The following is a 13,355-nucleotide window of genomic DNA, read 5'->3' as shown; positions in this document are numbered from 1 at the left end:
AAGGTCCCTGCTTTGTATGATGGCCTTCAAACTAATGGTTTCCTATCCTTTCATTACATTCCAGAGAATCTGAACACTTTGCCTGTGTCTGCCAATATCTTTCTGTCCATCAAAGTCCTTCTCATGAAAATAATACCATAAACTAGCATGGAAATATAACCTATATAATAACATATCCACCTTTTGGAAAATAATTCAAAACTGAGGACTATCCAATTACTCAAAAAAAAAAAAAAAAAGCACCTTCTTACATAATATATTCCATATATAGCATACAAACCATAAACTCAAAATGAATTAAAGTCTTATATTTAAGACTTGAAACCATAACACTCCTAGAAGACATAGGCAACAAATTCTCTTAGTAATATTTTTTCTGAAATATCTCCTCAGACAAGAGAAACAAAAGAAAAAAATAAACAAATGGGGCTACATCAAACTAAAAAGCTTTTGCACAACAAAGGAAATCACAACAAAGGAAATCATCAATAAAACGAAAAGACAACATACTGAATGAAAGAACATATTCCCCAATGGTGCATCTGCTAAGGGGTTAATATCCAAAATTTGTACAGAACTCATATAACTCAATACCAAAATATACAATCTAATTGTCTAATTAAAAAATGGACAGAGGACCTGAATAGACACTTCTCCAAAGGGGACATACAAATGGCCTATTGACACAAAAAGATGCTCAATATTACTAATCATCAGAGAAATGCAAATTAAAACCACAATGAGATATCATCTCACACCTGTCAGAATGGCTATCATCATTAAATCAACAACCAACAAGTGTTGGCAAGATGTGAGAAAAGAGAACTCTGGTGCACTGTTGGTGGTATTGTAGACTGGTGCAGCCACTATGGAAAACAGAATCAGGGCATATCGCCCTGATTAGCCAATCCTCAAATAATCCTATAAAATAAAAGCACGGTATGCAAATTGTCTCCTTGACCAGGAGTTGTCCAGAGTTCGACCAGGGGGGAGGGGCCGGCCGGGGGAAGGGAATGAGTACCCGGCCGGCGGCTGGCAGTTGCTAGTTAAAAACAGAACTATACCCAGTAATTCCACTTCTGGGTATATATCTGAGGACATTTAAAACACTAATTCAAAAAGATATATGTATCCCATGTTCATTATGGTGTAATATTTACAACTACAGGCCCAGTGCACAAAAAATTGTGCGCTCGGGCGGGGCGGGGGGGCCCCCCTCACCCCGGCCTGTGCCCTCTCACAGTCTAGGACCCCTCAGGGGATGTCCACTTGCCAGAGGGGAGCAGGCCTAAGCTGAAGTCGGGCATCCTTGGTGCTGCTGAGGAGGCGGGAGAGGCTCCCACCACCACCGCTGTGCTGGCAACCGTCAGTCTGGCTTGTGGCTGAGCAGAGCTCCCCCTGTGGGAGCGCACTGACCACCAGGGGGCAGCTCCTGCATCTGCCCTCTGGTGGTCAGTGTGTGTCATAGTGACCAGTCATTCCCAGTCTGTCTGCTGTTAGGGTCAGTTTGCATACTACCCTTTTACTATATAGGATAGAGGCCTGGTGCACGGATGGGGGCCAGCTGGTTTGCCCTGAAGGGTGTCCCGGATCAGGGTGGGGGTCCTCACTGGGGTGCCTGGCCAGTCTGGGTGAGAGGCTGAGGGCTGTTTTCAAGCTGGCTCCCAACCTCTCCTTTTTTTCTTTTTCTTTTTTTATTCTGGGATTTATTTACCTTCTATGGCTGTCACTGGAGCTGAGAGCTGGCTTTAGCTCTGAGGCTCAACTCCAGCTCTGAGACCTTGGTTTGTTTGGCTTCTATCACTGAAACACTGTTGCAGCTCCAGTTCTGAGGCCCGGCTGGCTGAAGCAGGTTTCTGGGGTTTGTTTAGCTTCTATAATTGCAACATTGTTTCTTAGAGTGCAGCTCAGAGGCCGGCAGCGGCAGGCGGGGAACCTTGGCTTCCTCCATCACTGGAGCAAACAAGCCTCCTGTTCGCTTCAGCTGCCTGGCTGCCGGCTGCCATCTTGGTTGGCAGTTAATTTGCATATCGCCCTGATTAGCCAATGGGAAGCGTTCAGAGGTACGGTTAATTACTATTATTAGATAGGATAGCCAAGATATGGAAGCAATCCAAGTGCCCATCAATGCACGAGTGGATAAAAAAAGATGTGGTAAAATATACAATAGAATATTACTCAGGCATAAAAAAGAACAAAATCTTATCATTTGTGACAACATGGATGGACCTAGAGGGCATTATACTAAGTGAAATAAGTTAGACAGAGAAAAGCAAATACCATATGATTTCACTTATAGGTACAATCTAAAAAACAAAAGAAACAAACAAAACAGAAACAAACTCATAGATACAGAGAACAAACTGAGGGTTGCCAGATGGAGGGGGCTGGGGAACCTGGGTGAAAAAGGTAAAAGGATTAAGAAGTACAAATGGGTAATTACAAAATAGTCACTAGGATGTAAAATACAGCATAGGAAATATAGTTAATAATATTGTAGTAACTATGTATGGTGCCAGGTAGGTACTGAAATTATCAGAGGAATAACTTCGTGAATTGTATAATTGTGTAACCATTATGTTGCACACCTAAAACTAATATAAAATGGCTTTAAATGTCAACTGTAATTACAAAAATAAAATTTAAGTAAATAAATATAAACCAAAAACTGTTCATATTTACACAATATAAAATAAAATTACACTAAATGTTTCACAATTCCAACTTATTATGATAAAGTTTTATATGAATTTTGTTTTTGTATTTTTTAATACCAAAAAGAAATGTCTTGAAAATTACCTACCTCTTCTGCATATGATTTTCCAATTCCATCAGTACTACCTGTGACAACTGAGAAAAGAGAAAAAGTAACAGTTTAGTTTAAGAATTATAATTAAGAACTGATCATACATAGCGAGAACCCACCAATTAGACACAAGATGACCTGTGTAATACTTTGATATAAATTTAAACCACCTGGAGCAATACCAGCAGTTCAAATTTAGCTCTGAAAACCCACCACAATGGCTAAAATTAAAAAGACTGCAGCCCTAGCTGGTTTGGCTCAGTGGATAGAGCCTCGACCTGTGGACTGAAGGGTCCCGGGTTCATTTCATTTTTTTTTACTACTGACCACAGATAATCAGACATATAAAAATTCTAGTCTTCTTTAAACTGGTTGAAAAATAAACTTCCTTATTGTTAAAGTCGCTATTATAGGTCCAGAAAAGCAAGAGTAAGCTGTCAGTAAAGTAAGTTAGTAAAACAAAATATTTAGTATTCACATCATTACAGGAATATTTACTCAAGGTAATTCACTGATGTCCAATTAATTCTCACAACAGCTATCACCCCAACCCACAAGGACTTGTGCAGTGAGCCTTTCAGTGCTTTCTCACTCAGTTCATACTATACAGTTAAGAATTCACTTTCTGAAACACCACTTTTATGATCTCGTTCTCCTATCAGGAAGTGACAATGTTTCCCTATTGCCAATTATTAAAACTTCTTGCCATTCACTTCTCTCCACAACTACTACATGCGGCTACCATCATTCATCTCCCACAAAAACTAGTGCAGCCACTTTCTAACTATTTCACCTGCTCCCATTCTCCAACTCATTCTCCACATTGCAACCAAAGTGGTCACTCCAAAGGACAAATCTGATCACTTCCCTGCCTAAAACCTGTCAATGGCTTCCCACTGCCCTAATTCTTTGCAAGGTCTTCCAAACACCATCGTTTTCCTCTCACCACTGACTGCCTTTGTCATACTGAAATTTTTTCAGTTCCTCCCAGGTAATATGCTCTTTCTTTACAAATGCTGTTCCTGCTACTCCCAATTTCACTCCAACCAGTGTCTCTCTCCCATCCTTGAGGTTTTTGGTTGAATTTTTCCTCTCCCACCATTCTTTCCTTAACCTCTAGACTAACAGGATCTCAAAACTCTCTGTCCCCATTATACTCTGTACTCCCTCTTACTAGCATTCATCCTATAGGTTGCCATAAGGGTCTGAGTGACCACTGTTGACCTTACAAATAAAAAAATTAAAAAGTAATTTTTACCAGCAAAGATGGGCTTATTCAAGAATAGCAGATTAGTACAGCAAAAACTACAGGCAAATCCAACAAAGGAGAGAGAGAAAAGTTACTTTATAGAGAAAAAGGAGAAAGTTAAGAGGGGGTGTTTCGAAGGAAAAGTCCATGAAGGAAAATGAGAGCTCAATGTGGTGATGGCTTCCCATTAGCTGCGCTTGTTGCTAGGCAAGGAGAAAATCTTCCTTCCATCCACTGGGGTAATAAAGTAGAGACACATCTTCTTGGAAATATAAAGTATATCTCTTCCCCTGTGATTATTGCTTCTTCCTGTGGAGGTGTGTAACTGAAGTGGAGTGGTAAGGCCTGACAGCTCCTCATTCAGGCCTCCTTACTACATTTAAAATGAGATTTCCTTTATTCATTTTACACCACAATCTAACTGTGAGCATAGTGAATGGCAAAAGCAGATGATTAATGAGGATTTGCTGGATGAATGAATGACTGAATGAATAAAAGGAGACTATGACTAGAAAACTAGCCTCTGCTTTAGCCACTCTTTTATTTTAAACAAATAATGCCCAGTCACCTACTGCACACAACCTAATATGCTCTTCAACCCCTCTCAACATCAAGAATCTGTGATCTAAAAAAATTTTTTTAAATGTAACAGAGAAAAGTTTCACTTTGTGGTAAATATGTAGGTATACATTTTAAAAGAATTCTAATGCTATCCTTGAAAGGAGATGATTTTCAATGTTAGAGAGACTCATAATGTACCAGGGTGGATATGAAGTGAGTAAATCCAAAGCAGAATTAGGGGAAGGGAGGATGAACCATTTTGGTTTACCAAAGCATCCCAAATTAACAAAGTAGGACAATTCACTGTTCTTGTCATTCAGATTTGCTTCTTCAATGAACACCGGGTTGTTTTCATTTTGCTATGAAGTAAGTGAATAAGTTAAGGTACTTTTCAACAATACATAGAAAAAAAGCTACAGGTATCACCCATAACCAATAGCTTCAGGTATTACCCACAATCCTATGGGGTGTGGGAGTACATATGATGGCCAGGGGCAGACTTGAGGTAGGGGGGAAAAAAAGAAGGGGAGAGAGGAAATAAAAAAGGCTATGTCTCCTATATAAATATAACACCAGAACCCAAATTTGCAAGCCTTTGAGAAGATGGAAACTGACAAATATAAAGAATATCCCAACTAAGCATCCAAAAGTATCTAGCTTGTTACAGATTATATAAAATACTGGCAACTGACCAGGGCTCAGCTTCCAGATTTTATACAGTCAACAACACTTTAGTTTGTGTAGGTTAAAATTATTCTACTTTTTGTCCTCAATTTGGTAGGAACAGATATTTTTAGTAAGTACCAAACCAACTTATCAAAATTAAACATCAAAAATAGACTAGAATAGAGGAGCACTGGAAGCAAACATGCTATTTTTAGCTCTTCTGTCTATTCGCTGCCACTGCCTACCAAATTCTGACTGCAGAGCCCATGCATAAGAGCTTAGTTATTCCAGGCAGGTTCCTCCTCATGACCCTTTTTTTTCTCCCTGAACACCTGGATGCAGAAAACACTCGATTGATTAAAGATTAATACTGCCGCAAACCATGACAGCTGCCTTTCCTCTGAGTACTTTTGGGGGTGGGGAGAAGAGAAAATGACAGAGAGCTTGCATCAGTATTCCACTTGGGGATCTATTACATGGAAAGAAAATTGCTATTTCAATTCCCTTTTGTTGCTAAAAATAGCAGTCTCGATTGATTCAAGCAAAGGGGGAACCGGCTGAGCAGTGCTGAATTTAGAAACCACTGAAGTCCCAAGAGCAAATGCTAACGTAGTCTAACACATGCCAGCTCATATCTAACAAAGAACAAAGAGAAGCATGCAGGCTGCAAGTTAATAAAACAGCAGCAACTTCCTGCATTTTTATTAAAGGTAATGAGTGAAAGTGATGCGAAATAAGAAAAGACTATTGTAACTTGTTCTTCTAATAATATTTTAATTTTAAAAAATTTACAGGAAAAAAAATAGATTATGCATAAAGCCAGATATTGTGGGCATTTCCTGCAACATCATGATTTGGGAAAGTTACACATTTTTTTCAAGCACAGTATGTTACTAAAGAAAGAAAATGCCCAGTGTACATATATGCTGTCCCAGGAGAGAGGCTCCTACCACACAGTCCTCTCTAGTTCCCTAATGACCACCCTCTTCAGCCTTCCCTCCTCCTCTCTTGACCCCACCAAATACTGCAGATAGTTATAGGATGCCACTTAAAAACCTAACAAACCAAGAAGCAAAACAAAACACATTCAAAAACAACCCATGGGTTTAGGAGAGGAAGAAGGAAGAAGCTCTGAAAAGCAGGCTCTGCTGAAGGCAGCTAATCCCCTGGGCCGACTTCCAGGCAAGGACTTGTAATGCCTTCTGGTGGCACTAAAACCCCAAAATACCTTCCGCCTGAATTTTTCACTTTACTAAGTGAATAAAAGAACATATTCCCCAATGGTGCATCTGCTAAGGGGTTAAAGTTTACTTAGTTAACTGAAAACCTTTCCAGCTAATGATTCATTTCACTTAATTCCACATCCTCTTTAAAAATGCAAACGCCTGTGTAAGAATTAAAAAGCTATCAATCCTGTGCCTCGATATGATTTAGAGAGGATTCAAACGCTCTGTGGCTTTTTCTGGGGATACCAAAAATGTGACATGGAAGGGGCTTCATGAGAGTAGGGAATCTGGCTGGGGGAAAAAAGAAGTTACTACTTCTGGACCACAAGCCTTGTAAAACCATAATGGAAAGATGTTAGGCTTTTGCTAATTTAATACAAAGAGAATATATGAAGTGGTTAAGAATATGGGCCCTAAAATGAGACCAGCAAGGTTCAAGTCTAGATTCAAATGCCAATTCTACCATCTATCATAAGCTAGTTAACCTCATTTGTCTCAGTTTCTTTATTTGTAAAATGAAGACAATATTATCTGTCCCATAGAGTCATTGAAAAGATTCAATTAAAAATGTTAATAATGGTACCCGCCTACAGGATTGTTTGAGAATTACATGGTACAATGTATATAATGTATTTAACATGGGAGTTGGCACATAGTAAATGCTCAATAAATGTTAGCAATAGCCAAAGTAGAAAGGAACATTTTAAAGTAACTAAGGTTAGATACGATACCAAATACAAGCAACAAAAGAAAAAGTAAGTTGGACTTCATCAAAACTAAATGTTGAGGTGGGGTTTTTTTGGTACATCAAAGGACAATATCAAGAAAGTAAAAATAAATCCCAAAGAATGGGAGAAAATATTTGAAAACCATCTATCTAATAAGGGTCTGGTATCCAGAATATATAAAGAACTCCTACAACTCATCAACAAAAAGATAACCCAAGATTAAAATGGGCAAAGGATTTGCATAAATATTCATCTAATGAAGATATACAAATGGCGAACAGGCACATGATAAAATGTTCAACATCACTTAAGAAAATGAAAACCAAAACTACAATGGCAAACTAGTTTGGCCATAATTTTTTTAAATGACAATGGAAAATAAAGTGTTAGTGAAAATGTGGAGAAATTGGAGCCCTCATATATTGCTGGTGGAAATTTAAACTGGTGCAGCCATGGTACATTTTCAAAAATAGACCACATATTGGGTCACAAGCAAAGTGTCCCCAAATTCAAGAAGATTGAAATCATACCAAGCATCTTCTCAGACCACAATGGCATAATATTAGAAATAAACTACAATAAAAAACAATCCAAAAAACTCAAACACTTGGAAGCTGAATAGCATGTTACTAAATAATGATTGGGTTACCAGTGAGATCAAAGAAGAAATTAAAAACACCCTGGAAACTAATGACAATAACAGCACAACAATTCAAAATTTATGGGACACAATGAAAGCAGTCCTGAGAGGGAAGTTTATAGCTCTACAGGCCTACCTCAAAAAAAAACAAGAAAAAAATGATAGTAAATCATTTAACTCTACAACTCAAAGAATTAGAAAGAGAACAACAAGAAAAGCCCAGAGTGAGCAGAAGGAAGGAGATAATAAAGATCAGAGCAGAAATAAATGACATAGAGACCCAAAAAACAATACAAAAGATCAATGACACCAAGAGCTGGTTCTTTGAAAGGATAAACAAGATTGATGAGCCTCTAGCCAGGCTCACCAAGAAGCAAAGAGAGAGGACTCAAATAAACAAAATCAGAAATGAAAGAGGCAAAATAACAACAGACCCCTCAGAAATTCAAAGAGTTGTTAAAAAATACTATGAACAACTCTACTCTAACAAACTAGACAACCTGGAGGAAATGGACATATTTCTAGAAAAGTACAATCTTCCAAAACTCAATACAGAAGATTCTAAAAATCTCAATAGGCCAATAACTATGGAAGAAATTAAAGTAGTCATCAAAAAGCTCCCAGCAATCAAAAGCCCGGGGCCAGACAGCTTCACAGGGGAGTTTTAACAAACATTCAAGGAAGAACTAAAACATATCCTCCTCAGACTATTCCAAAAAATTCAAGAGGAAGGAACACTTCCCAGCTGATTCTATGAAGCCAGCATCACTCTAATACCAAAACCAGATAGAGACAACACAATGAAAGAGAATTATAGGCCAATATCCCTCATGAACATAGATGCCAAAATACTCAACAAAATTCTAGCAAATCAGATCCAGCAACACATCAGAAAGATCATACACCATGACCAAGTAGGATTTATCCTGGGGATGTAAGGATGGTACAATATCCGCAAATCAATAAATGTGATACATCACATAAACAAATTGAGAGATAAAAATCACATAGTCATATCAATTGGTGCAGAAAAAGCATTTGACAAAATTCAACACCGTTTCTTGATAAAAATTCTCAGCAAGGTAGGAATAGAAGGGTCATACCTCAACATAATAAAAGCCATATATGACAAACCCACAGCCAACATCATAATCAATGGGCAAAAATTAAAACCATTTTCCCTAAGAACAGAACAAGAGAGGGATGCCACCTCTCACCACTCCTGTTCAACATAGTACTGGAAGTACTAGCCATTGCAATCAGACAAGAAGAAATAAAAGGCATCCAAATTGGAAAAGAAGAAGTAAAACTGTCCTTATTTGCAGATGACATGATACTGTACATAGAAAACCCTAAAGACTCCATCCAAAAATTAGTAGACTTAATAAATGAATTCGGCAATGTAGCAGGATACAAAATTAATGCCAAGAAATCTAAGGCATTTCTTTACACCAATAGTGAACTTACAGAAAGGGAGACTAAAAAAGCAATCCCATTTACCATCACACCAAAAAAATTAAGATACCTAGGAATAAACTTAACTAAGGAGGTAAAAGACTTATATGCGAAAAACTACAGGACACTGAAAAAAGATAGAGGAAGACATAAACAGATGGAAGAACATACCGTGTTCATGGATTGGTAGAATCAACATCATCAAAATGTCCATACTACCCAAAGCAATCTATAGATTCAATGCAATCCCCATTAAATTACCAACGGCATATTTCACAGATCTAGAACCAACATTTCAAAAATTCATCTGGAATAAAAAAAGACCTCGAATAGCTGCAGCAATCCTGAGAAAGAAGAACAAAGTAGGTGGGATCTCAATACCAGATATCAAGCTGTATTACAAAGCCACTGTTCTTAAAAAAGCATGGTACTGGCACAAGAACAGACATATAGATCAATGGAATAGAAGAGAGAACCCAGAAATCGACCCGAACCACTATGCCCAATTAATATTCGACAAAGGAGGCAAGAGCATTACAATGGAGTCAAGACAGTCTCTTCAATAAATGGTGTTGGGAAAATGGGACAGATACATGCAAAAAAATGAAACCAGACCACCAACCTATACCATACACAAAAATAAACTCAAAATGGATAAAGGACTTAAACATAAGACGGGAAACCATAAAAATACTAGAGGAATCCACAGGCAGCAAAATCTCAGACATATGCCGAAGGAATTTCTTCTCTGATACTGCTCCTAGGGCAATGGAAACTAAAGAGAAAATAAACAAATGGGACTACATCAAAATAAAAAGCTTGCACAGCAAAGGAAACCATCAACAAAACAACAAGAAAGCCCACTGCATGGGAGAACATATTTGCCAATGATATCACCAATAAGGGTTTAATCTCCAACATTTATAGGGAACTCATGCAACTTAACAAAAGGAAGATAAACAATCCAATCAAAAAATGGGCTATGGACCTAAATAGACACTTTCCAAAAAAAGGACATACAGAAGGCCGAAAGACACATGAAAACATGCTCAAAGTCACTAATTATAAGAGAGATGCAAATCAAAATGACAATGCAGTATCATATCACACCTGTCAGAATGGCTATCAACAAATCAACAAACAACAAGTGTTGGAGAGGATGTGGAGAAAAAGGAACCCTTCTGCACTGCTCGGGGGAATGCAGGATGGTGCAGCGACTGTGGAGAACAGTATGGAGTTTCCTCAAAACACTAAAAATGGGAGGAACCAAGATGGCGGCGTAGGGAGCGGACCTGTGTGTGCTGCTCTCTCACAGCATCATTGAAACTATCAACTATGAAGTAAACAACCGCCACTCAGAACCATGGGGAAGTTGGCCCAGTGGGAGATCTACAACTGGAGGAAAAGAAAGAAGCGCAGTGAGACTGAGTGGGAGCTACGGAGGCACCAAAACCAGAGGTACGCAGTCACACGCCACGCGGGCTGCAAATGGATTCTCGGTTTTTTACGAACCCTCGAATCCTCTGGGCTTGCTCGGGGCGGGTCTCTGAGGCCCCAGATCCCACAGGGAGAGGCGGCCACGGACTTGCAGTGGTCGGAGAGCGAGGGAAGCTCTGACACGCGGCTGCTCGCCGGCACTGAGGGACAAGAAGTCCTGGTGTCCCGGGGAGGCGAGGGGCGCGGAGACGCCGCCATCCCCAGGCCCCAAGGCGAGAGACGGCACGGCCTTCCAGCGGTCAGAAAGCGAGGGAGGCTCTGGCGCTCGGCTGCTCGCCGGCACTGGGGGACGCAAAGTCCTGGAGTCCTGGATAGGCAAGGGGCCGCTGAGTCTCCGCCCCGGCGACTCCCTGTGACCCCGCCCTACGCAATTTACATTCCCATCTGGGCTGTGCCAGACTCACAAGTAGAAACGCCTTTGCTTCTGCAAACTTTCAAATCCACTGAGCTGGTTCAGGCGGGATCATGAAGCACCAGACCCTACGGGGAGAGGCAGCACGGTCTTGCAGCCATCAGAAAGCGAGGGAGACTCTGTTGCACAGCTGCTCGCTGGCACTGGGGGACACAAAGCCCTGGCAGAGAGTCAAGGGGCCGCGGAGACTCAGCCAGTGCTATTTGCTCCGCCATGGCGACTCCCTGAGTCTCAGCCCTAATCAATTTACATCCCCATCCAAGCTGTGCCAGGTGCACAAAAAGACCCACCTGCGCTTTTGCAGCCTATCCCAACAAATTGCAGACTTCAACTGCTCGCAGCCATGAGAGACACACTCAAGAAGCAGACCCAGGAGAACCAGGATGGCGGCATAAGGAAGAGACCTGTGCGTGCTACCTCACACAACAACATCGAAACTACCAAATATCAGACAAACACCTATCATACAGAACCATGGGAAAGTTGGCCCAGTGGAAGCTCTACAACTGGAAGGAGAGAAAGAACATTGAGACTGAGTAGGATGTGACACCAAGTACAGAGCCCAACCCAACAAACTGCAGATTTCAACTCCTCGCATAGAAAGAAGCGCATTGAGACTGAGTAGGATGTGCAGAGGCACCAAGTACAGAGCCCATCCCAGCAGGCTGCAGATTTCAGCTCCTTGCATCTGGGAGGGACGCAATCGGGGGGCAGAGTCGGGTCCGGGGCCGGCCAGGGCTGGGCCTGACTGGGCCGGCACTGTGGAACTGCTGTACCAGCAAACGCACAAACATGCCCACTGGTCCCAGTCTCTTGTGGGGCGCTGGGGGACAGCAGACAGGCAGTCTGTGCACTTGGTGGAGGGCAGGAGTGCTGGATGTTCAACCACCAGGAATGCCTGGAGATTTTGTCTGGTGGGGAGCCGCCGGCAGGGGACAGAGGGCCAAACTTCCTGTTTCCCCGGTAAGGCTGGGATGGCCCCGGTGAGGTCGGGATGGCCCCGGTGAGGTTGAAACGGCCCCGGTGTGGTAGGGACGACCCCGGTCAGGTCGAAACGGCCCCGGTGTGGTATGGACAACCCCGGTCAGGTTGAAACGGCCCCCGTGAGGTAGGGACGACCCTGGTGAGGTTGAAACGGCCCCGGTGAGGTTGAAACGGCCCCCGTGAGGTTGAAACGGCCCCCGTGAGGTAGGGACGACCCCCGTGAGGTAGGGACGACCCCGGTGTGGTAGGGACGACCCCAGTCAGGTTGAAACAGCCCCGGTGTGGTAGGGACAACCCCGGTCAGGTTGAAACAGCCCCCGTGAGGTAGGGACGACCCCGGTCAGGTTGAAACGGCCCCGGTGTGGTAGGGACGACCCCAGTGAGGTTGAAACAGCCCCCGTGAGGTAGGGACGACCCTGGTCAGGTCGAAACGGCCCCGGTGTGGTAGGGACAACCCCGGTCAGGTTGAAACAGCCCCGGTGTGGTAGGGACAACCCTGGTGAGGTTGAAACGGCCCCCGTGAGGTAGGGACGACCCTGGTCAGGTCGAAACGGCCCCGGTGTGATAGGGACAACCCCGGTCAGGTTGAAACGGCCCCCGTGAAGTAGGGACGACCCCGGTGAGGTCGAAACAGCCCCCGTGAGGTAGGGACGACCCCAGTCAGGTCGAAACGGCCCCGGTGTGGTAGGGACAACCCCGGTCAGGTTGAAACGGCCCCAGTGTGGTAGGGACGACCCCGGTGAGGTTGAAACGGCCCCCGTGAGGTAGGGACGACCCCGGTGAGGTTGAAACGGCCCCCGTGAGGTAGGGACGGCCCCGGTGAGGTTGAAACGGCCCTGGTGAGGCTCAGACGGCCCTGGTGAGGTTGAGACTACTCCAGTGCCGTTGGGACAAATAAAGGGGACCAGTATGGACTGATGAAGAGGGGTAGATACAGAAGCAGAGCAACATTGAACAGAATGTTAAACTACAGTGGGAAGCCTGGGGAGGGTTGGGGGGGTGGATTAAGAGACCAACTGAAGGACTTATATGCATGCATATAAGATTAACCAATGGACACAAGACACGGGGCGGGGGGGGGGGGGGGGGGGGCGGGGGGTAGGGGCCGGGGGAATGTCAAGGGGGGGAAAA

The 13,355-nt window shown here is 42.7% G+C and overlaps 1 protein-coding gene across 1 annotated transcript in view; it reads right to left on the bottom strand.

Moving 5' to 3' along the window:
• Window positions 1–13,355, bottom strand: part of HSD17B12 (hydroxysteroid 17-beta dehydrogenase 12) — a 127,233-nt gene that overhangs the window by 81,681 nt on the left and 32,197 nt on the right. Inside the window, exon 2 of the mRNA XM_070427832.1 lies at window positions 2,804–2,850. Within this exon, the coding sequence (XP_070283933.1) occupies window positions 2,804–2,850 (47 nt within the window). The remainder of the gene's footprint in view (window positions 1–2,803; window positions 2,851–13,355) is intronic.

The sequence above is a fragment of the Myotis yumanensis genome, unplaced genomic scaffold (genome assembly GCF_028538775.1).
Source record: "Myotis yumanensis isolate MYYU_CA2020_CCGP unplaced genomic scaffold, mMyoYum1.0.hap1 SCAF_10, whole genome shotgun sequence".
NCBI classification, from domain to species: Eukaryota; Metazoa; Chordata; class Mammalia; order Chiroptera; family Vespertilionidae; genus Myotis; species Myotis yumanensis.
Note: the sequence above shows the minus strand (reverse complement) of the source record. Positions and strands in the feature narration are given on the sequence as shown.